The sequence below is a fragment of the Triticum urartu genome, chromosome 6 (genome assembly GCF_003073215.2).
Source record: "Triticum urartu cultivar G1812 chromosome 6, Tu2.1, whole genome shotgun sequence".
In the NCBI taxonomy this organism is placed as follows: Eukaryota; Viridiplantae; Streptophyta; class Magnoliopsida; order Poales; family Poaceae; genus Triticum; species Triticum urartu.
The window spans coordinates 223165312-223189019 of NC_053027.1; the positions used below are offsets into that span (position 1 = coordinate 223165312).

General features: G+C 47.0%; 1 protein-coding gene across 1 annotated transcript; it reads left to right on the plus strand.

Moving 5' to 3' along the window:
* The first annotated feature begins 4036 nt into the window (after positions 1 to 4036).
* LOC125516715 lies at positions 4037 to 20723 on the plus strand. Its single transcript, XM_048682052.1, has 3 exons — positions 4037 to 4280; positions 19473 to 20176; positions 20277 to 20723. The coding sequence occupies exons 1-3, from the start codon at positions 4037 to 4039 to the stop codon at positions 20301 to 20303; spliced, it is 975 nt and encodes a 324-aa protein (XP_048538009.1). The 3' UTR covers positions 20304 to 20723.
* The last annotated feature ends 2985 nt before the right edge of the window (positions 20724 to 23708 follow it).

A 23708-nucleotide genomic window follows, 5' to 3' on the forward strand; every position in this document is an offset into this window, starting at 1 on the left:
CAGGCCGGGGAGGGCGGCGCGCGGGCGATGGGCCGCGGGGGCCCGGAGTGGGCTCGCCGGCCGCGCGGTGGGAGGTGGCCGGCGCTGCCACATGGCGGCTGCTCACTGGCTCGGGGCGGTGTCCGGCGCGGAGGCGGACTTGTGCGGCGGCGGCGCGAGCGGAAATTTAGGGTTAGGGGGAGAGGAGACCCGAGATTTTCGTGGAGGGATCTATTTGTAGAGGTAGAGGGAGCTAGGAAGCTCCAAATGAGGTGCGGTTTTCAGCCACGCGATCGTGATCGAACGCTCTAGATGATGGAGGAGGTTTAGGTGGGTTTTGGGCCACTTTGGAGGGATGTTGGGCTGCAACACACACGAGGCCTTCTCGGTCCCTCGGTTAACCGTTGGAGTATCAAACGAAGTCCAAATGGCACGAATCTTGACAGGCGGTCTACCGGTAGTAAACCAAGGCCGCATGGCAAGTCTCGGTCCAATCCGAAAAAGTTTAACACCCGCACACGAAAAGAGGTAGAAAGGGGCACCGGAGGACATAGGAGCGCCGGAATGCAAAACGGACAACGGAGAAAATGCTCGGATGCATGAGAAAAACACGTATGAAAATGCAATGCACATGATGACATGATATGAGATGCATGACAAAGACAAAACACACGGAGACAAAAACCCGACAATGATGAAATAGAATAACTTAGTGCCGGAAACGGCAAGAGTTGGAATACAAATAAGGTAGGTTACATCCGGGGTGTTACAATTGAAAACCCTCTTGCCCGCGTTGGGTGCAAGTATTTGCTCTTGTGTGTGCAAGTGTTGTTCACTATGCTTGGTGTAATTCTCCTATTTGTTCGATAACCTTGGTTCTCACTAAGGGAAATACTTATCAACTACTATATTGCTCCACCCTTCCGTTGGAGATGTGCCCTAGAGGCAACCATGTGATGATGATATTTCCCTATGTATTCATGAGCCTTTTATATTATACTTGAACGTCATCAATGATATGTATCAACAAGTGTGTGACTTGTTTGTGGAACTATGTATTGTATGATGAACGTTCTAATGGTCCCTAGTTGATAAGGCTATGCAGACACATATCCTTGACTAGTATACGACTCGGTTGATGACAATGTGTCACAAGTCATGTGCATGGAGATGCTAAACCAATAGTGTGGACTCAGGGATGGAGATCACCGAGTCTGACAGACCCACTTTGAGATGTAGCGATATATTGTCATGTGTTAGCCTTAAGTATAATGTCTATGCCATGTCCTAGACCTGAGGTCCTCGCATGTTCTCGAGATGAGGATCGACTCACTTAGGGTCTATCAAACGCGACTCTGTAACTGGTAGTTATAAAGGTAGCTTTCAGGTGAGTCATGAGACATGCCGCGAGACATGGTTGACCAAGATGGGATTTCCCCCTCCTATACGAAGAGATATTCTCTGGGCCCTCTTGAGTGATCAGATTCGGAAAGCATGGCCATGTGACTTGGGTTAAGTGTCAACCTAGTTCGGGAATCTGTACCATGGTTTCGAGAAGAGAGGTCGAGCTATCACAAGGGTGACAAGTACTCACCTTGAGCTCGACAACAAATATCACGAGTCAAAAGGAATGTTGCATATGACACATTGTCGAGGTTCCTCAAACAACTTTACGCACACATGGGAGTTGGCACGTTCTGCTAGGAGCCGCTACCAACTATCGACTCTGGTCGTGTCCATGTGTACGTGAGCCTATAGGGTCGCACACTTAAGGGGCTGCAACCAATTCAGATTGGATCCGAGTGGAAAATGGAAGTAGACTCCTAGTGGGCTCAAGTGTTGAGCCCACCTCGGAGGTCTATATAAAGCAGAGTGGGCACACCACTTAGGGTTGATCCTTTTTCCACCCCGTAAGAGACGCCACCGCCACTCCCCACGCACATACCGTGCGGCCGGACCTAATAGTCCGCCTCTCAATGTTGCTCCCCGTACATGTGGATACCTTGGAGGCATCACATCTGTGGTGCTTGGACGAACCGTTCGAGGGAACCGTGAGGCACTGTTCGCATGAGATCACCGTTCGTGAGTCTTCGCTATTCGCGGGAGATCGGCAATGCGAGGAGAAGACGGGTCGGGAGAACGACTACACGCATCACCAACTCTACTTCTGCTGCGGTGACTGCGCGTCTAGTGGTAAACCCGATCCCATGATCTATTTCCAGCAGCATGATCTTGAGTGTGTGGTAGAAAATTTTAATTTGGCACTAGCATAGCGTACCGCGTGTGCCAACAGTGGCATCAAAGCCTCCACTGTGTGGTGATAAATTCAATGATATGCATATGAGATATGTAGATCGGTTCAGGTGCGGGTCAATGAGATCAACCGCGGGCGTCAGTGTTGAAGGTTGGTTTCATGATCTTATTTCCGTGATCGTGACGCAGAGGTTGTGACACGAGTTACCCCTACCGATCGGTTTCCGCCATCGGGGTAGATAGTGGAACATAAATCCGGATGCAACATGCGAAGATCAATGAGATTGATCGAATCGGAACATAGATCAACACCATGGAAATGTGATTTCTGTAGTGTTGAAATCTGTTGGAGCGGTCTTGGTAAAATGGTTGTAACTTCTGCATACGAAATCCGATTTTGCTCCACGACCTGTCAAACTGAAGCTAACAAAATGTTGGATTAGTGATGAAATTTCGGACCGAGATTTCGATGCTTCTGGCTAGGCCAAAATCCTCTTGGAAAATAGAGCTTCAGAAGGTTTTATCTTCGGTGGTAGAACAACTGACTTGTTTTTGCAGGGAATGCTTGTGATTTGGTAACCCATGAATGTTGCTTGTACATTTTTATTTCGTGACCTACGTGTCATGAGTGCGGCGACCGACAGAAGCCATATGGTTGTCCCATTATTGTATTAATGACTTGCATGTCAACATGAGAAGCCATGTAATGCAATTTACTCTCAGTAGCTATTAGTTTGTGATAGCGTAGTACCTTATGTAACACTTGGCAGCTGACACCGTGGTGTGGATATAGAGATCACGACGAGGACAACCATGCATGGAGATGGAGATCACCATGGGCAGGCTGCGCACGTGGAGATGGAGATCACCATGCGCAGTCAGTAGGGGCTATACCATATCACACATATATAAACTGCCTGTGAAAGTTTATCCTTTTTATGCACCCTTCTTTTGCATGGTAGATGTTTTAAGTAGGGTGATCCCTCAAAGAATGTCAAGTATAAATGCCTCCCCAATTGCTGCACCTTCACATGTCAAGTATATTTAGTGGTGGGCCTATAAAATTAGGGTGCCACTAGATCTCCTTGAAGTCATGGGTTTGTGTCGGACACTTACATGTGAAGCATTGGTTGACTTGTCATGGCTATCAAACCAGTTTTGGGCTATGAGGCATAGGAGTTGGCGCGGCATGAGATGCCCCCAACAACAAGAGTCATATGGAGATACGATTAGCAAGAGTTGCTTACCGAGTGATCTTCTCTTCTAGCAGTGACGCAAAAGCTTACTAGTTGACATGTTGATCTTGGATCTTGAATCACTAAGTATCAACTGAGGGATGTTGATTTTAGTGGGAGTAATGATATTACTAAAATGTTTAATATGAATTACCTTTCATGAATACATGTCTTACTGTTTTGCATATTCCTGTTGTAGATCAATGGCACCACCTGCTCAAGTTACTCCTTTTGCATTGAAATCAATCATGGAAAAATATAAATTGAACAGAACAAACTTTACCACCTGGTATAGAAACCTGAGAATTGTTCTTAGGCATGAGAAAAAGGAACAAGTTCTTGAGAATCCGCTTCTAGAGGAACCTGCCGATAATGCTAATGCCACAACCAAGAATGCCTACCAGAAACTCGATGAATCAAACGAGATCAACTGTCTCATGTTGGCTTCTATGGAGCTCGATCTGTAGTAGCAGTTCAAAAATATTGACGCTTTCAATATGATCGAGAACCTCAAGAGCATGTTTCAAATGCAGGCTAGGACCTAAAGGTTCAATGTCGGGCGATCCTTGATGGATTGTAAGCTGAAAGAGGGTGATCTAGTGAGCCCGCATGTGATCAAGATGATCGGGTACATGCAAGCTTTGGATCGGTTGGGCTTCCCACTTGGGGACGAGTTGTCCACAGATACAAATTTGGGTTCTCTTCTAGATAGCTATGGGACATTCATCTCGAGCTACCATATGCATGGGATGGAAAAGAAGCTCACTGAATTGCATGGGATGCTCAAGGTGGCAGAGCAGGATATCAAGAAAGGTACACATTGTCAAGTGTTGATGGTACATAATCGGCTAAGTTCAAGAAGAGCTAGTCCAAGAAAAAGGCTAAGGCAAAGGGCAAGGAGAAGGAGGCAACTCCAACTACCGCCGCTGCGCCTAAGTCAGGGAGTGCCTCGGAGACTGTTTGCTTTCATTGCAAGGAACCCAGACACTAGAAAAGTGTAACATCCCAAAATTCTAAATTTTGGAATGTTATATTAATTAAGTAATAATGATTGCTTGTGTGATTCGTGTGTGAAATTGAGTGGAATTTGAAACTTTTAGAAAGTTAAATGAGAGGGAATAAAAGGACTTTCCCAAACATTCATTCTTGCTTTTGGTTCCATGGAATTCAAAATTTAAATTCAAAACAAACCCTAGAGTGAAGATCACATGACTTCTTCCATTTGAAATAAAAAGGGGTTTTGGAAGATTTGATTTCATTTGAAACTATTTCAGACTCATAAGCTTTATGCCACTCAAGGATTTTCATGATAGAAGATATGACTTCTTAAAATTTTATGAAATAGAGTGGGGAGTAATGAGTACCAATTTCAAAACTTATTTGGAGCACTCTGTGGAATTTTCTCTTTTCGGTTGGAATTTCAAATCATCTCAAAATTCTCTGAATATAAATACCCAGTGAAGGAAACATGACGCTTCAAAATTCAGAGAAGCTTTGAGAAGTATTTTAATAAAGAAAATAGAAAACTATTTGCCAAAGATTTGAAAATCAAATTCAAATCCAATTTGAAGTTATTAAAAAAATATTTTTATTTATTTGCTTATGAAAAATAGTTCATATTTTTCTTTGTTTTATTCTAAGAATTTTGATATATTTCTTGTCTAGAAAAATTTTATCTTGATTTTTATTTTCCGACTTTTACTCTCTGACTTATAAGAAAAAAGGGCCAGCCGCGCTAGGCCAGCGCCAACCAACTGGCCCAGCAGCAGTTTCGGCATGCGGCCTGCCTTCCCCGACCGAAGTGGTACGCCCGTACGCCTCCACCTCTCGCTCGCCTTTGCAGTAGCTAACAGGCAGGGCCCACCTGTCAGTTTCTTCTTCCCCACGTCGAGGCAGGACTCCTGCCCGAGCACGACGCCGAGCACCGCCGTTCAAATCCTCCCGGGGTGCTGTCTCCATGACCCCTCACGCAAGCCAGGACCCCTATATAAATCCCTGGACACCCCTCGTCCGATTGCCAACAAAATCCCTCTCTTTTCCCTCGGGATCGCGTACACCAAGCTCACAAAGTTCGCCGGCGCCGCCGCAACTCTGCCGTCTCGCCCCACGCCTTTCCGACGCTGCAGCCAAGCACGCACACCACCATCGCCTTCCCCTCTTCGTGCCGCTTCTCCCCTACCTTGCAACCATGCCAGAGGACCACCGGAGTAGGCACCACGACCATGCCCGAGATGCCGCGACCTCCTTCTTCGGCGACGTCGACGCCCACCACCGCGGTAAGCCGTCTCTCCCTCTCGTCCGGCCGATCTAGAATAGACCACTGAGATTAGATCTAATTGTTTTTTATTTTTTCGAACCGGTATGCACTAAGTAGTGAATGTTCCCTGTTTTAGATATGCAGCGAACGGTTTTCATCCAGTAGAGATTTGACACGTGGCCAGGGACTTATTTGTAGATTGTTTTTTATATTAGTCCCTGATTTTCAAACCCTCACAACTTTTCAACCGTTTGTCCAAATTCAGTGAATCCAACACCAAATTCTTCATCATGCTCCCATCTATCCAGAGCACTTATAAAAAAAACTTTTTGAATTTTAAAATTTGAATTAGATCAGATTCAAATTTAAACTTGTTATGGCTATAACTTGAGTTTGATAACTCCGATTTAATTGATTCTTTTTGCAAATCAACTCTTGACATGTACTTTCTGTTAAGATCAAAATCACATAATTTTGCTACTATTAAAAATATGTTTTTGTCTAGAAGCTTTATTTGATGGTTTTGAAGTTTTTTTGAAGTATTTTCTCGTTCGTTTGGATCTTTGAGTGATTGCTTATGTGTGCAAATAATTGCTTGCTTACGATAGATTGATCGGAGTATGACGAGTAGAACTACTAGAAATTATGAGTGCGAAGAATCTTCATCAATCGTATAAGGAAAGTTCACACCTTGATCATACTTTTCTATACCCAGTTTTTACTATGCATTAGTTCACCCTTACAAATTTGCATGAGTAGGATCGGGAATTGGGCTTTGCTATGTAGTTCATGAGGTAGGAACCTATGATCCTTGAAACACCCTGGGATTATTCGTTATGTCATATATTTCTTAGTCATGCTAGTAGATGGGGATTGGCATGTGTGATTCATGAAAGAAGAGAGAGATAATAATTAAGGGTAACTTTAAGGTGGCAACATTAACACACATCTGGGTGGAGTGGTTGGGGCACCCTGGAGAAACCAGTGGCTTGCCCAAGCACCTGGAGAAACCAGTGCTTGCCCAAGGGGATCCCGGAGGACCCGTGAGATCACCCTATGGAATGCCACCCATGCTCAAAGGGATCATACGATATTTCATGCCTAGAAACTTTCATGTGCAGCCACAAGGCATTATGGGCTCTGGCATAGTTGAGTAAGTTATGGGAAACCTTTCCATGATAGGCTAGCAGATGTAGGGGAATTGTAGATGTACCGACCTATCTATCGGTTAAGGGGACCTCTTCAGCAAGACTATGTCTCGATCATCCGATTCTCAAACCAGGCAGTGCGAGGAATTTAACGGAGGAGATCGAGTCTTGTGGGGAAAAGTGCGCAAACCTCTGTAGGGTGTACAAACTAATCATGATTAGTCGTGTCCCCAGTTATGGACAACTTTGAGTATCTAGAAGTGGATTATTGGTTGATCTCATCATGTTACTTAATTAATGAACTGGGTTATTAATGTTTGGGGAATTTTGGGTTTGAGTTGGAGGAACCTTCTCAACATTGGCATAAACTTGGTAGTAAAATAAAATTTATTCCTTTGTTGTAGGAAAAAATTAGCTTTATGCAAAATTAAACTTAGAGCCTCCACCAGCCAAATATGCATATAGAGATAGACATTTTCATCATTATTCTATGGTGTGAAATTGCGAGTACATTCAGTGTACTGACCTACATGGCTGCAATGTCTCATGTTGCAGGAATCATACGGCGAGTAAGTGATACGTTAGGGTTACGATGTCTACACTCCACATTTTGATGTTACTTCCGCTATATGGATTGAGGTAATAGTATTTATGTTACTTTTTACATGTGATTGCACTCTTTTATAAATCCTCGAGTACTGTGTGTGTCAGCATACCGATCCAGGGATGGCACTTAAGCATAGAGACTCGATCCATTTGGGTCGGGTCGCTACAAAAAGGAACTGTAGGAGTGGCTTGCCGAGAAGGGCAAGAAGACTGGAAGTATGACTTCTTCAGGTACACTTGTTGTATATGTTATAGACATTTATCTTTGTTAAGGCATATCTCTCTCGATGTAGTTTTGGTGATTGATGACAATATGTTGTCACATCCCTAGCTTCTGGTGCTGCCTAGTGTTTGCATCTTGCTTGCATCATGTTTAAATTTATGAAAGTTGAATTGGGGAAAGCTGAAAGCCTCAGAAATCATTTTAATAAAGGGGCAAGCACCCTAAAATTGTAATCAGTGAATCCAAAATACCCTAGAAATAGTTCTAAGAATTTTGGAAAGAGTTATAAATCAAACCAAAATTTTGGAACATTTCTAAGGAATTATTTGGGCTCTGATTTTAAATCAATATTTTATTTGGATTTGGATTTATATTCTTAACATATGGAATATAATTTCAAATAAATCTGAATGAGTTTATGTGCTTTTGGATAACTCCACTGTGCAACATATAAATATTCAGGGGATTTTTGTCATTGGTTTTGGATTTGTTTTATTTGAAAATAGTGGCAAAAGAGATTAAATAAAACAAAAAACAGAAGGAAAATAAAACAAAACACAACTTACCTGGCGCTCTAGCCCACCTAGCGGCCCATCTGAGCTGGCCGGCCCAACCCACCTCCTCCACTCTGTCGTCTTCCTCCCCCTCGCCCCGAAGCAGCTCGGTGGCGAGCGCCGACACCGCCCAGGCCACCTCCTGCTTGCCACCGAGGCGCCCTCGACGCGTCTGGAGACGCCCCGCAGCCCCCTCTGTCTCTCCCCTCGCTCTCTGCTCTCTGTCAACCTCTTTCCCCTCCTCTGCTTCCTCTTCTGAGCGCGCCCGAGAGCACCGCCATGGACCACCGCAGCCACCGCCTCTCCCTCCTCCCCTTGAGCAGTCCAGGAGCTCCGAATCATCGCCATAGCCCTCTCCGTCGACTCAGGCGACCGAAAGAGCCCCGACGCGTCGTCCTCGACCTCATCTTCTTCCTCGGCCATGGGAGATCGCAGCCGGGATTCCGGCGCCGTCAAGCCTTCCTCGAGCACGCTGACCCTCTCCCCGTCCTCCCTGTGAGCTACTGCGTCCTCCCCCCTCTCTCCTCTCTCTGCTTTTGCGCCCCAGCTAGCTTCACCGCCGTGCCCGAACCTCGCCGCCACCGTGCCATGTCACTGCCGCGGCCAGAGCTACATCCGCCCGCTTTTGAGCATGTCACCGTTCTCACCATGCTCTCAGGAGCCGAACGCACACACCAGCTCCTTCTCCTGTGCACTGCAGCGTCGTCCTCACCGACGCCGAACTCCGGCCGCCGCCTTGCTCGCTGCCGGCGCTGCTCCCGGCCACCCTGCAGCCTCTCGTACGGTCCTTTGGATGCGGACGAGCAAGAGCTACTCCGCGGTGCCCTTAGCTCGCCAAACCACCACCCGTAGCTCAAATCCGAGCCGAGCCGCCATCGTTTTGGTCGCCGCCGGCAAGGCTCCGGCGACTGCCGACGTGGCCGTCATTAGAGGCTAATCGCACCTCTAGTTAACCTCTAGTGAAACAGACATCCGGGCCCCACCGCCTAACTAACCGGCTAACTAAATAAGATTAAGTTTAATCTAATTCTAGTGGGCCCACATATCAGTTTTGACTATGCTAATGTGGCCGTTGACCCGACCCCACATGTCTGTGACTCTAGCCAGCGTTGTGTCACTGACCTACGGGTCCCACCGGTCAGGTTTGACCCGGGCAGCCCTGTTGACCCTGCTGACATCATCCTGATGCATTGCTGATGCAATAAGTCATTTCTGGGTTAAAAATAATTCAGAAAATTCCAGAAAATAGTATAAACTTCAGAAAATCATAGAAAATAATCTATAACTCCAAATGAAATAATTTATATATGAAAAATGATCAGAAAAATCCAAAGAATTTGAATATGGAATTTTCATGCATGTTTGAACAAGTTAACCTCACTGAATAGGACAATTCATGATTATGGAATAAATGGTAATTAGTTTTGGAGTTGGAATTTGCTATAGGTTTGAATTCCACTTCAATGAACATGACTAACTGTTTCATTAGGTCAATTCAGTACTTTAATATGACATATCATTCATATGATTGTGCATTGCATTGATTGTGGTTCCTTTTGTGTTTGCCGGTGGTTGCTCCCCCCTCAGTAGACGTATGTTTCGGCGATATGATCGATGACACCGATGAAGAGTTATACTATCTTCAGAAGTGCCAGGCAAGCAAAACCCCCTTGTTCATTCCGATACAATCCCACTCTCTCGCTCCTGCTCTCTTTTACTGCATTCGGACAACACCGATTCAACTGTTACATGTTGCGGTAGTTGAACCCTTTCCTCTGCATGACCTGTCATTGCCACAGTAAATAGATGAAACCCACTAGCATGAGTAGGAGTTGTTTGAGCCCTGTTGTGTTTACTCATTCATGCTTGTTTGTCATGCCTGCTACTGCTTAGAGTTGAGTCAGGTCTGTTTCATCGGGGATGAATTGGAATGTGGTGAACATGTCCTACCGTTGAGAGCTAAGTGTGTGAACACGATTTGGTAAAGGTAGCGGTGAGAGGCCATGTAGGAGTACATGGTGGGTTGTCTCATCACAGCCGTCCTTTGGAACTGAGCTCTGTGTTTGTGATCCATGAACAGCTACTACCATGCATTGGAATGCTTAAGTGCCCCTCTTGACTTATTAATCAACCTGATCTCTGTCCAGGAGTTGCAACTAGTTTCTGGTGTTTGTAGGTAGTGTTAGTAGTCTACCAAGTGGCACCCGGTACAGGTGGGCTTGGGACAGACTAGGCACAGTGGCACGGTGTACCAAGTGGCACCCGGATGGTGGGCTTGGGAACCCTGCTCACATCGTTTGGGGCCGTGAGCGATACCCCGGCCGGATCTCCTTGCGGATGGAACCCGAATAGGTGATAAACCTGGACTAGAGACTTGTTGGTTAGTCAGGTCGTGGCCGACTCCCTCGCCAGGCTTCCGCTTGAAGGTTGCCGAGATACATGATGTGTACATGGTGGTAAGTGGCGAGAGCGTGTGTGAAGAAGTACACCCCTGCAGGGTTATCATTATCTATTCGAATAGCCGGATTCCTCGGATATGGAAACTTGGACCCCTTGCATAGTTCATAGACAAGTGAAAGTGGATACTCTAAAATGCGCAAGATAAGCGTGAGTGCTATGGATGGCGTTCTTGTAGGGAGACGGGAGCGGATCCATAGTGGTGTATTGATATGGTGAATATCTGGACTCGTGTGCGCCACCTCAAAAGAGTTACTTGCAGTCATAGTTTAGGTTAGCCACTGAGTCAAAGCTGGCTTGCTGCAGTCAAACTCCACCACCCCCTTTGTTGATACTGATGCATATGTAGCTAGTTCTGATGTAAGTCTTGCTGAGTACATTTGTACTCACGTTTGCTTAATTCATGTTTTGCAGAGAGACTTCAGTCTCGCTAGTAGTTCCACGTGGACTTCGACGTTTAGCTTGTTACCTCAGCTACGATCTTGTGCCCTCGGCAGGATCTGGTAGATAGTCAGGCTTCTCAGCCTTTTTCATTTGTAGATGTCTGTACTCAGACATGTTAAGCTTCCGCATGTGCTTTGACTTGTATGCTCTGAATGTTGGGTCATAAGACACATGTTTGTATATCTGGCTCTTCGGGGCCTAATGAATAAATATTCCGAGTCGTAGAGTCTTGTTGTGATGCCATGTTGTATTGCACATATTGAGCATATTGTGTGTATGATTGAAATGCTTGGTATGTGTGGGATCCGACAACCTAGTTGTTTAGCCTTGGTAGCCTCTCTTATGGGGAAATATAGTCTTGTGCTTCCATGAGCCATAGTAGTCCGCTACAGCCCGGTTCACCGGAGTCCTGCTAGCCCAGCACTACTGCTCCGGAACACTTGACCGGCCGGCATGTGATTCACTTCGTTCCTGTGTCTGTCCCTTCGGGGAAATGTCACGCGGTGACATCCGGAGTCCTGCCTAGCCTGCTACAGCTTGGGTTCCCGGAGTCCTATTAGCCCAGTGCTACAGCCCGGATTCACACGCTGCTGACCGACATGCTCGATGTTGATTCATGTATGTCTGTTCCCGTAAGTTAGTTCCACTTTGGGTTCACGACTAGTCATGTCGGCCCGGGTTCTCTGTCATATGGATGCTAGCGACACTATCATATACGTGAGCCAAAAGACGCAAACGGTCCTGGGCCATGGTAAGGCGACACCCGTGGGAATATCGTGCGTGAGGCCGCAAAGTGATATGAGGTGTTACAGGCTAGATCGGTGTGACTTAGAATCGGGGTCCTGACAGCTTTGGTATCAGAGCCTGACTGCCTGTAGGATTACCAAGCCAAACTGGTCGAAGTTGAGTCTAGAAATGCTTTAGTTATATAAGGGAATTGATTGTGGGAAGGAACGTAAGGCTCTTTTTACTCCTTATCCTCATGACCTTCTGATCTGAGTCATCTTATCTTTTCTACAGGGTTAAGAACTAGGCTTCTCTTCTATCTCTCAGGATGACGTGTTACTAAACCGTAGTTGCCTAGGATTGTTGAGTTCAAGCCTCAGTTCAGTTCCTACTACTTCCATATGTTCATGCTGGCCTCAGAACCTTCATATTGCGATGTTGAGTGGTTATGCCACCATTTTTGCAGGATGTCTCATATATTTTCGAGCATTTACAGCCGTTATGCTGTCCGAGTCATTCCAAGTTTCTAAATAATCTGATGCATTTGAAAATCCTTCCTTCATTCCTGATGTCCTTTTGGTCAGAATAAGCACACTAGCCAGTGAGTTGAGGTACTCTGTTGCCTCGACATATATGTTGGAGCTATTATTATGACCCTAGGTGTCTTAGAGAGTCACCTAGTAATCTAGCAATGCTTTGTATTCCCGGTGTGATGATTCTGGCCATTATTCTCGAAAGCATCCCATGATGCCATTTAGTAGTAGATATTCTACTCCTGGGTTTCTGAGCCCAAAACGCACCCTACTTACTTCATGTTGATAGTGTATGTTAGCTCCTTTAGGATATTAGTAACCTTGCGATAGTCCTCGAGGTCCGTGGTATTTCCTTCTTCCAAATACCATGAACCATTAAGGAAGAAGTTCTTTGAACCAAAAGATCACCATTAGAGTACTCCTGAGGAGTTCTCCATTAATAATTGTGATTCTGCCAGTTCTACCTTTCTGCATGGGTTATCCGGAAGAAATATGTTGAACTCGTTCGACATACTAATCTATGCATCCACAACTCAGAAAGTTTGCGGACTAATCGTGTGCTTTGTGCATTTTAGAGTTTCATCCTTCGGCACGAGATGATTTCTTTCCCCTCGGAGTGTTATTCAAGACGGTGTAGCTCTTTCGTTTCTCTTTTGGTGGACTAGTTTCGTAGGAGGCACCATACTATCAAGACGAGGTCTGCTTTTGTAAGGCTAGGGTGGAATCAACACGTACAGATCCTTTTCACACCCTCTGAGCCTTTCCGCTTCAATGGAGAGCTCATTTCCCTTCCTTTGTGCTTGTTTTGGGTCCCAGCGGTAGTACCGCTCAAGAGCCATAGGCTGCAGTACCGCTCGGTAGCGGTAGTACCGCCTGTGGGTCCTCACCGTAGTACCGCTGCGGCACCGGGCTCCTACCGCGTCGATTCGAGGGGGTCGCCTCTCGTGTCGGATTGTGCGGCACTAAGCAACAGCAGTAGATGCGGTAGTGCCGCTCAAGAGTGGTAGTACCGCCGTACCACCGCCGTAGTACCGCGCAGTGGTCCGAACGGCAGTACCGCATGGGGGAGCGGTAGTACCGCAGTCCCAGTGGTAGTACCGCTGCCCTCAGCGGTAGTACCGCCCTCTGTGGGGCTGTTCAGGGGGTTAACGGTTGGATTGTTCCCCCCACTATATAAGGGGGTCTTCTTCCCCAAAGTTGACTCACCTCTTCCCCCAAAGCTCCATTAATGCTCCAAGCTCCATTTTCGCCCGATCTCTCTCCCTAGCCAATCAAACTTGTTGATTTGCTCGGGATTGGTTGAGAAGGCCCCGATCTACACTTCCACCAAGAGAAATTTGATTCCCCCACTAATCCCTAGGGGATCTTGTTACTGTTGGGTGTTTGAGCACCCTAGACGATTTAGGTCACCACGGAGCCATAGTCCATTGTGGTGAAGCTTCGTGGTGTTGTTGGGAGCCTCCGATTAAGTTGTGGAGATTGCCCCAACCTTGTTTGTAAAGGTTCGGTCGCCGCCTCCAAGGGCACCAATAGTGGAATCACGGCATCTCGCATTGTGTGAGGGCGTGAGGAGAATACGGTGGCCCTAGTGGCTTCTTGGGGAGCATTGTGCCTCCACACTGCTCCAATGGAGACGCACTTCCCCTCAAAAAGAAGGAACTTCGGCAACACATCCTTGTCTTCACCAGCTCCACTCTTGGTTATCTCTTACCCTTCCTTGTGCAAGCTTATTTGTGTTACTTCCCTTGCTTGCTTGTGTGCTTGTTGTTGTTGCATCATATAGGTTGCTCACCTAGTTGCACATCTAGACAACCTACTTTGATGTAAAGTTTAATTTGGCAAAGAAAAGCTAAAAATTGTTAGTTGCCTATTCACCCCCCTCTAGTCAACTATATCGATCCTTTCAATTGGTATTAGAGCCTCGTCTCTTTACTAAGGACTTCACCGTCTGAAGAGTATGGTTGACACCATAGACGGTGTGGAGGAGCACTCCGGTGTGAATCCTATCTCGTCTACGGGCGATGGGGAAACCGCGGTCTCTCGTGAGGAATTCAATGTGGCCTTGGAAACATTGAAAACCTCCATGACGACCGAGGTTGAATGCATGTTTAATAAATTCATAGAAGGGCTTAAACTATCCACCGCACCTTTGAAAGTGGGTGATCCCATTAACAAGGTGACGGATGCTAACTCCGACAAGGGGGATGCTATTAGTGAAAAAGCTCCTTCACCTAGTGGTAAGAATGGCACCGGCACCTTTGCCCATGTGGAACCTCCACGTGTGTATGGTGGACCGATTCCCTCTACTCATTTGAATCATGCCGGTCCTTCCCCTAAGATTGTGAAAAATGAGGACTTTGATTCTTGGGTCTATCGGTTTAAGCATCATTTAAATCATGTGAATACTAATCTTTGGAGAATCATTGAAGAAGGTTTCTATCCACATGACCGAAGCAACTTCACTCCAAGAGAAGCCGCGGATAATCAATTCAATGAGAATGCTCTCTTCATCATCCAAGATGCAATTACACCCGAAGATCTTCACCTCCGGCCCTACGCCATAGCCAAAGATGCATGGCACCAAGTTGTTTCTCTCTACCGGGGAAGTACAAGCATTCAACGCTCCAACTATGAAGTGGTGCAAGATGAAGCCGATGAGTTTGCAATGAAGGAAGATGAAGAACCTCGTGAGCTTTATTGAAGAGTAACCAAACTCGCGGTTTCACTCCGACATCATGGGAGCAAGGACACGGATGACAATTGGATCAAGCACAAATTCCTCAAGGCAATGATGCCTTACCATAAGGCTATGTCCTCCATCATTCGTCAAAGGCCGGACTTGCACACTTTGTCCTCAAGTGAAGTCTTGGATGAGTTTGTGGCTATGAGCATCTTGGACAAGACCGCCGACAATGCGATGCTTCGCTCTCAAAGGGCAAAGAAGCCCAACCTTGCATTGAAGGCCAAGGTTTGTGATGAAGAAGAAGAAGAAGAGGAAGAAGAGGAAAGCAACCACGGAGATACAAAGTATGCCTATCATGAACACATGGCTCTTGCTTCAAGGCAATTTTGGAGCAAGAAAAACTCAAGGACAAACTTCAACAAGAACAACTCAAGTGGCACGAAGAGCAAGCAACGTGTGAGGACTTTCTATAATTGTGGCAATGTGAGCCACTTTGTTACGGAGTGCCCGTATGAGAAGAGGGAAGACAATGGTGGCAAGCTCATCCGAAAGGACAAAGCCAAGTCTTTCCCAAACAAGAGCAACTTCACCAAGAAGACCCCTCACAAGGTGTTGGTGGTTCAAGAAGAGTACCATGATGATGATGATGAAGATGGTGAGTCGGTTGCCATGGCCTCCGTTGCCATTGCAACAACTCCACGAGTGTCTCTCTTCGACTCACCCAATGAGAACATCACCGCCAAGTGCCTCATGGCTAAAGCCACCAACAAGGTAACCCCCAACATCAAAACTACCATCATTAATAATCCTTCCTTGACGGATTGCATTGATGAATATGAGGGATCTAATGTGGAGGAAAATGAGTTTGAGTCCTTTATGGGTAAACTCAAGGGTAAATCCAAGAAGCATTTCGTTGCTCTCTTGGAGCAGCTTGGTGAAGCCAATGACATGATCGAGGCTCATGAAGATACTATCTCCAAGATGGAGGGGCATAGTCGTGACTATGTCGATGAGATTTCGGATCTTTCCAATGCTCTTGAGGGAGAGCGTGGTATTCGTTTGGCTCTTGAGGAGTCACACAACATTGATCACGCTAAGTTAAAGAAAGATTTTGATCATGCTCTTGTTGTTTCTCGTGTGCTAAACTCCGAGAAGGCCAAGCTTGGGGTTGATCTTGCTAGACTCAAAGAGGGGTTTGACCTACTTGACAAGGCTCACAAGGTCTTGAAGGGTGCTCATGCTAGCCTCAAAGAGTCTCATGATCAACTTCAAGTAAAGCTAACCAAGGAGAAAGCCACTTTTCCTCGTATGATGTTAATTGATAATGCAAATGCTACTAACCCATGTTGTGAGCACGTGCATCTTTTTCAGGAGAACGCTAAGTTAAAGGTGCAACTTGAGAAAGGTCTTGTGTCTTGCATACAAGGCGAGAAGAACCTCAACGACCTTTTGACCAACCAAAAGGGAGTTGTGGCCAAGGAAGGGATTGGGTACGTGCCCAAGTCCAAGAACAAGAAGAAGAATGACAATGCCAAACGACCTCCTCCTCTCAAGCAAACCTTTGTGAAGGAGGGAGAGGGTGCTACTAAGGAGAAGGAGAAGAACACCGTGAGGGGTAGTGATGCCAAGAAGGGCAACGCTTCCCTTCCCAACAAAGTTGGCGACTTTAACCCTTCTTATGTGTTGTGCCGTGCTAGAGATGGGCATGTTTATGCCAAATTTGTTGGTTCTCCTTATGAGTACATTGAATGGTCTATTTGAGTTCCTAAGACCCTTGTTACTAACATCAAAGGACCCATTACAAAATGGGTACTTAAAACCAAGCATTGATCTCTTGTAGGTGTTTGCTTCCGGTGGGGGTTCATGGTTGCTCGATAGTGGAGCTACTAATCATATGACTGGAAGCAAGGACTTTGTGGTGGACGTGCAGAAGATTCCATCCATGCCCACCAACATCGAGTGGGGTGACGCCTCGTCCTCTAAGGTATTGGGACTCGGCAAGGTTGTCATTTCTCATGATCTTACGATCGAGAAGGTCATGCTTGTTGAGTCCCTTGCATACAATTTACTTTCCGTTCATCAACTAGCACTCATGGGTTTTGCCACCTTCTTTGATGTTTATACCGTGGCTCTCTTGTGGAGCAAGACTCTTAAAGTAGCCTTTGTTGGGCATGTCGAAAACGGTCTCTATGTGATCAACTTTTCGGAGCGACTCACTAAGACCGCGACATGCCTAATGGCTAAAGTTGACGTGGGATGGCTTTGGCACCGCCATCTTGCCCATATCAATATGAGATCTTTGAAAAGTCTTCTCAAGGGGGAACATGTCCGTGGACTAACAAATGTTTGTTTTGCCAAAGATCGTGCTTGCAGTGCTTGTATCGAAGGAAAGCTACATGAAAAGGCTCACCCTCCCACGACTATCATTTTCTCGAAGAGGCCTTTGGAGCTCCTTCACATGGATCTCTTTGGCCCCCCATCTTTTGATAGTCTTGAGGGTAGGAAGTATTGCTTGGTGATTGTGGATGATTATTCAAGATACACTTGGTTATATTTCTTCAAAAGGAAGAGTGAGACCCAACAAACCGTCATCGACTTTGCAAATGAGGCTCAACATTAACACAATGCAAAGATCTTGACGATAAGAAGTGACAACGGCACCGAGTTCAAGAAATACACATTGGATGAGTTTCTTAGTGATGAGGGGATCAAGCATCAATATTCCTCACCATACACCCCTCAACAAAATGGTGTAGCGGAGAGGAAGAACCAGACGTTGATGGATGCGGCAAGGACCATGATGACGGAGTTCAAGTCTCCATACAACTTTTCGGCCGAAGCCATCAACACCGCGTGTCATGCATCAAATCGGCTCTACCTCCACAAAGGCTTGAATAAGACTCCATATGAGATACGCACCGGGAACAAGCCCAACCTCAAGTACTTCCGGGTGTTCGGGTGTAGGTGTTTCATTCTCAAGAAAGGTGTTCGTTTGTCTAAATTTGAGGCTAGAGCTCATTCGGGCATATTTGTTGGTTATGCTACAAACTCCCATGCTTACCGTGTCCTCAATAAGTCCACGGGACTTATTGAGGAGACATGTAACGTGGAGTTTGATGAGAATAATGGCTCCCAAGTGGAGAAAAGTGGCTCTTGTGATGTAGGTGATGAAATTCCTCCCCAAGCCATAATAAGAATGGGTGTTGGTTTTATCCTACCCATTGAGGAACCCCTTTTGGCTGAAGGAGAAGGACAATGCTTAACTCTTGTGGAGCCATCACCAACCCAAGGCGCACATGCTTCCGAAGAACAAAGTGAAGGCCCTCAACCTCAAGAACAAGACCAAGGGCAAGGTCAATCCCAAGATGGTGTTGTAACATCAAGTGATGCCCAAGGTCAAGTTCTCTCCTCCGAGAAAGTTCAAGATCAAGAGCTCCTTCGAGATCAAGAACAAGCTCAAGACGGCGCTCAAGATGATCAAGTGACCTGTAACGCCCCAAGACCATTGCGCCAGGTGTCTTCCAGTTATTCGATGTTGTTGCCTTGTCATTCTCTTGCGTGTTGCATCTTGTCATGTCATCATGTGCATTGCATCATCATGTTTTCAAACTTGCATCCGTCCCGGCCTCCCCGTTGCTTCCGTTGTCCGTTCTGAGTCCAGACACCCTTGCACACGCCCACGACACGTCCGAAATATTACTTTATAAGTGACCGGAAAATGTTCTCAGATTGGGTTGTAAGTTGGCATGTGGTGTTTTTATGTTGTAGATAGGCCGCCTGCCAAGTTTCATCGCGTTCGGAGTTCGTTTGGTGCCCCAACGGATAACTATAGCGGCATTATAGTCGGTCAAACGTCGGACGTTTTCGGTCTCCGAAAACTGCTGCTAGGCCCTCTCTCTCTTCTCTCCCCTCAGCCTCGCTACAACCCACCTAGTCCATCTACCTACCCCTCTTCGTGTCCAGAGCCGTCCGATGCGATCACACGGTCCGAAAACCCCTCTTTGCATAGTGCATCGACCCCTCGCGCGCGTCCGAAAATTGTCCCGGACCCGACCCGAGCAGTCGTGACCGTTGGGTCCGGATCATCCCCAAACATCTACAAAACATCTCCATTTTTCTTTTTGGTCTTCCTAGCCTATTTATTCGCGACTATCCAATTACGATCGGAGGGACGAGGTAGCCCTTAAGCCTAGTCCACCTGCTATATATTCACCGGACCAAACACTAGTCCAACCCTAAAACCTAGGGAGCCCGTCCGGTCGCGCCGCCGCCACATCTTCCTCGGGATCCCCATCGCCCCAATTGAGTGCCTCCTCTATTTTTCCTTGATCCAATCCCCTCTGCCTCCTCCTTCTGGCCTCGGTCTTGCATGAGCACCCCGCTGCCTCGTCGCTGCCCCCACCATCGACCCTGAGCCACTTCCCTCGCCGGCGACCGAAGCCACCACCAGGCCGACCCCGTGCTCTCTCCCTTGTTCCTCCTCCCTCCATTTTTCCCTCCCGTGGCTTCCTCTGCCTCTCATCCATCCTCTCTCTTCTCTGTACAGGTGCTCCCCATGCCATGGAAGCCACCGCAGGCCTCCACCTCGACCAGCGCCGCCATGGACCAGCGCCGCCGTCGAGCGCCATGGCTTCCACTTCAAGCTTCTGCGCCGCCCGGAGCTCCTCGAGACCAGCCGGATCCGTGCGCTACCTCGACTCCAGCCTGTCAGAGTCGCTTCACCGCGGCCTCCCCTGCCTCCATGGACACGTCCAGCACCGAAACAACATCACTGCCTTGTTCCTTCTCCCCTGCAGCCATGGACGCCTCAAGCTAGGGCTTGCCTTGCCGCCCTTGCAACCTCATCCTCGCCTTCGCGCCTCAACCGGCCTCGTCGTTGCCGGGAACCCCAGGCTGCCGCTGCCGCGCTAAATCACCTGCTCCACGCCGGGCTCGGCTTCCTCTCGTCTTCAGCAAAACCAGAACGCCGAGGCCCTCCTCTTCTTCTGATCTGGTGCTGCCCCTACCGAGCTCGACGACCACTACCTGCAGGCCTCCCCACCGTTCCCAGCGCTGCCTACTCCCGCCGGCGACCGCAGGTTCACCTCAGGCTGCCGTGTCCCGGCCATCTCCCTGTTGTCTCTCCCTTCTTCCCGTCCGCGTTTTTCCCTCTGAATTTCTTCTCTGTCTTTTCTTCAGGCAACAGCTGCAGCCATGGCCTTGTAGCACGTTTCCCTGCTCGGAGATCCGATCCGCACCTCCCCTAGTAGGATCTGGACCCAGGCGCCTCCTCGCGCCATCCCGTTGTTCCCCACGCTCGCTGAAGCCCTCAGCGCCGCCGTGCCTGCTTCCTGTCGAGCAGAGGAGGAAGGCACCTCTGTCTCGAGCCGTTCGAGCGCATGTCGCGCCTGTTGACCGCTCGGCCTCCAAGGCCCAGACAGCGCCAGGAAGGCCCAGCCTCCTCCGCGGCCTGCCCGCGCCGCCAACACCCACCTGGGCCTTAGCCCATGGTGAGGCCCCCAACGCATCCTTTGTTTTTTTATTTCTCTCTACTGGCCCATTATGATTCAGATACGGCCCGTAGTTATATTTTTTTTCTACTGCTCCGAATTTGCTTTTATTCCAGTAAAACAGTTTTGCAGAAAACCCCCCAAGCATCATGCATTTAATAAATGTTGAACCGTGCATCGGACTAAAACAAACTTAATATGAAAGTTGCTTAGAATTTTGTGTAGTTTCATAATATGTCTTTTTCATCCATATCTAAAATGTTTAAAATGCTGTTGGTTTAAATTTGCTTAAATAACTTGCTAAAATGATTTAATTCATAACTATTTAACCGTAACTCGGTTTGTAACAAACTTTATATGTAAATGGGGTGGGAAAATGCCTAGTTTAACATGGTGACTTTACTTTGCATGTTTAACAACTCTAAATTATGATTTAGGAAGAACAGTACCAAACCTAAAATATTGCATATGAGGTTTTTCCGGACTTGTTGTTTGTTGTTCCGGCCTCATTTAAACTTGCCTATACAGGTAGTTTTCCATTTGCTCCACCTCTTTCCATGTTAATCAACATTTAATATTGTTGGGTACATAAACGGGAGAGAACTAAATAATTGTTGTGGTGTTTCGTCAATATGCAACTCATTGCATATTGATCTCCACTTAATTTGTAGTGTTGTTTGTTGCACTTTGCCATGCCATGCTTCATTAAACCGGACATGCATCATACTTGGTTGTGCATCATGCCATGTTTATGTGATGGGGTTTGCTTCTTTCCGGTGTTGCTTCTTCGGGTTAGTTCCGTTAATGTCGTGTTTGTGAGGATCCATTCGACTACGTCCATTTGTCTTATTCATGGACTCGTTCTTCTTCCTTGCGGGATCTCAGGCAAGATGACCATACCCTCGAAATCACTTCTATCTTTGCTTGCTAGTTGCTCGCTCTAATTGCTATGTCGCGATACCTACCACTTGCTATATCATGCCTCCCATTTTGCCATGTCAAGCCTCTAACCCACCTTTCCTAGCAAACCGTTGTTTGGCTATGTTACCACTTTGCTCAGCCCCTCTTATAGCGTTGCTAGTTGCAGGTGAAGATGAAGTTTGTTCGATGTTGGAATATGGATATGTTGGGATATCACCATATCTCTTGTTTATATTAATGCATCTATATACATGGTAAAGGGTGGAAGGCTCGGCCTTATGCCTGGTGTTTTGTTCCACTCTTGCCGTCCTAGTTTCCGTCATACCGGTGTTATGTTCCTTGATTTTGCGTTCCTTACACGGTTGGGTGTTATGGGGACCCCTTGACATTTCGCTTTGAATAAAACTCCTCCAGCAAGGCCCAACCTTGGTTTTACCATTTGCCACCTAGCCTTTTTCCCTTGGGTTCTGCAGACTCAAGGGTCATCTTATTTTAACCCCCCTAGGCCAGTGCTCCTGTGAGTGTTGGTCCGAACTGAGCTGCCTGCGGGGCCACCTCGGGGAAACTTGAGGGTTGGTTTTACTCATAGCTAGTCTCATCCGGTATTGCCCCGAGAACAAGATACGTGCGACTCCTATCGGGATTTGTCAGTACATCGGGTGGCTTTGCTGGTCTTGTTTTACCATTGTCGAAATGTCTTGTAACCGGGATTCCGAGACTGATCAGGTTTCCCGCTAGAAGGAATATCCTTCGTTGACCGTGAGAGCTTGTGATGGGCTAAGTTGGGACACCCCTGCAGGGTTTTGAAATTTCGAAAGCCGTGCCCGTGGTTATGGGCAGATGGGAATTTGTTAATGTCCGGTTGTAGAGAACTTGACACTTAATCTAATTAAAATTCATCAACCGCGCGTGCAGCCATGATGGTCTCTTTCCGGTGGAGTCCAGGAAGTGAACACGGTGTTGGAGTTATGCTTGAACGTAAGTAGTTTCAGGATCACTTCTTGATCACTTCTAGTTCGCGACCGTGCTTTGCTTCTCTTCTCGCTCTCATTTGCCTAAGTTGGCCACCATATATGCTAGTGCTTGCTGCAGCTCCACCTCACTACCTTTTCCCTACCCATAAGCTTAAATAGTCTTGATCGCGAGGGTGTGAGATTGCTGAGTCCCCGTGACTCACAAATTACTTCCTAAACCAGTTGCAGGTGCCGATGATACCGTGCAGGTGACGCAACCGAGCTCAAGGAGGAGCTCGATGAAGATCGTGTTCGTTGTGTTGTTTCGTTTCCAGTTGATCAGTAGTGGAGCCCAGTCGGGGTGATCAGGGATCTAGCATTAGGGGTTGTCTTTCTTTATTTGGTTCCGGTCGGACCTTGATTGTATCTGGATGATGTAATGCTATATTCTTGTATTGTGTGAAGTGGTGATTGTAAGCCAACTCTATACCTCTTTCTTATTCAGTACATGGGATGTGTAAAGATTACCCCTCTTGCGACATTCCTACAATGCGGTTATGCCTCTAAGTCGTGCTCCGACACGTGGGAGATATAGCCGCATCGTGGGTGTTACATGACCACTCCTCGTCTCACCCCCGAGGAGGAATTGGAGCTCGTGCCGCCAAGATTGTTTCCAAGCTCTCCACCAAGGATCATCTCATGACAAATGTACTTAGAAGCTTAAGAAAGGGGGTGAGCACTCGCAGACAATTATCAAACTATTGTGAACATCACGCGCTTGTCTCTTGTGTTGAACCCCAAAAGGTCTATGAGGCCCGAAGATCCGGATTGGCTCAATGCCATGCATGAAGAACTCAAAAACTTTGAGCGCAACAAGGTGTGGAGATTGGTGCCAAGGCCAATGGAGAACCACAATGTCATTGGAACCAAGTGGATATTCAAGAACAAGCAAGGTGCTCATGAGATTATCATTCGCAACAAGGCTCGGTTGGTAGCACAAGGCTAGTCCCAAGTCGAGGGTATCGACTACGGTGAAACCTTTGCCCCCGTTGCTCGTCTTGAATCCATTCACATGTTGATTGCATATGCTTCCCATCATAACTTTAAGTTACAACAAATGGATGTGAAGAGTGCTTTTCTTAATGGTCCCATTAATGAATTGGTATATGTCAAGCAACCCCCCGGGTTCGAGGATCCCTACTTTCCCGATCATGTGTATCAACTCGATAAGGCACTCTATGGCCTTA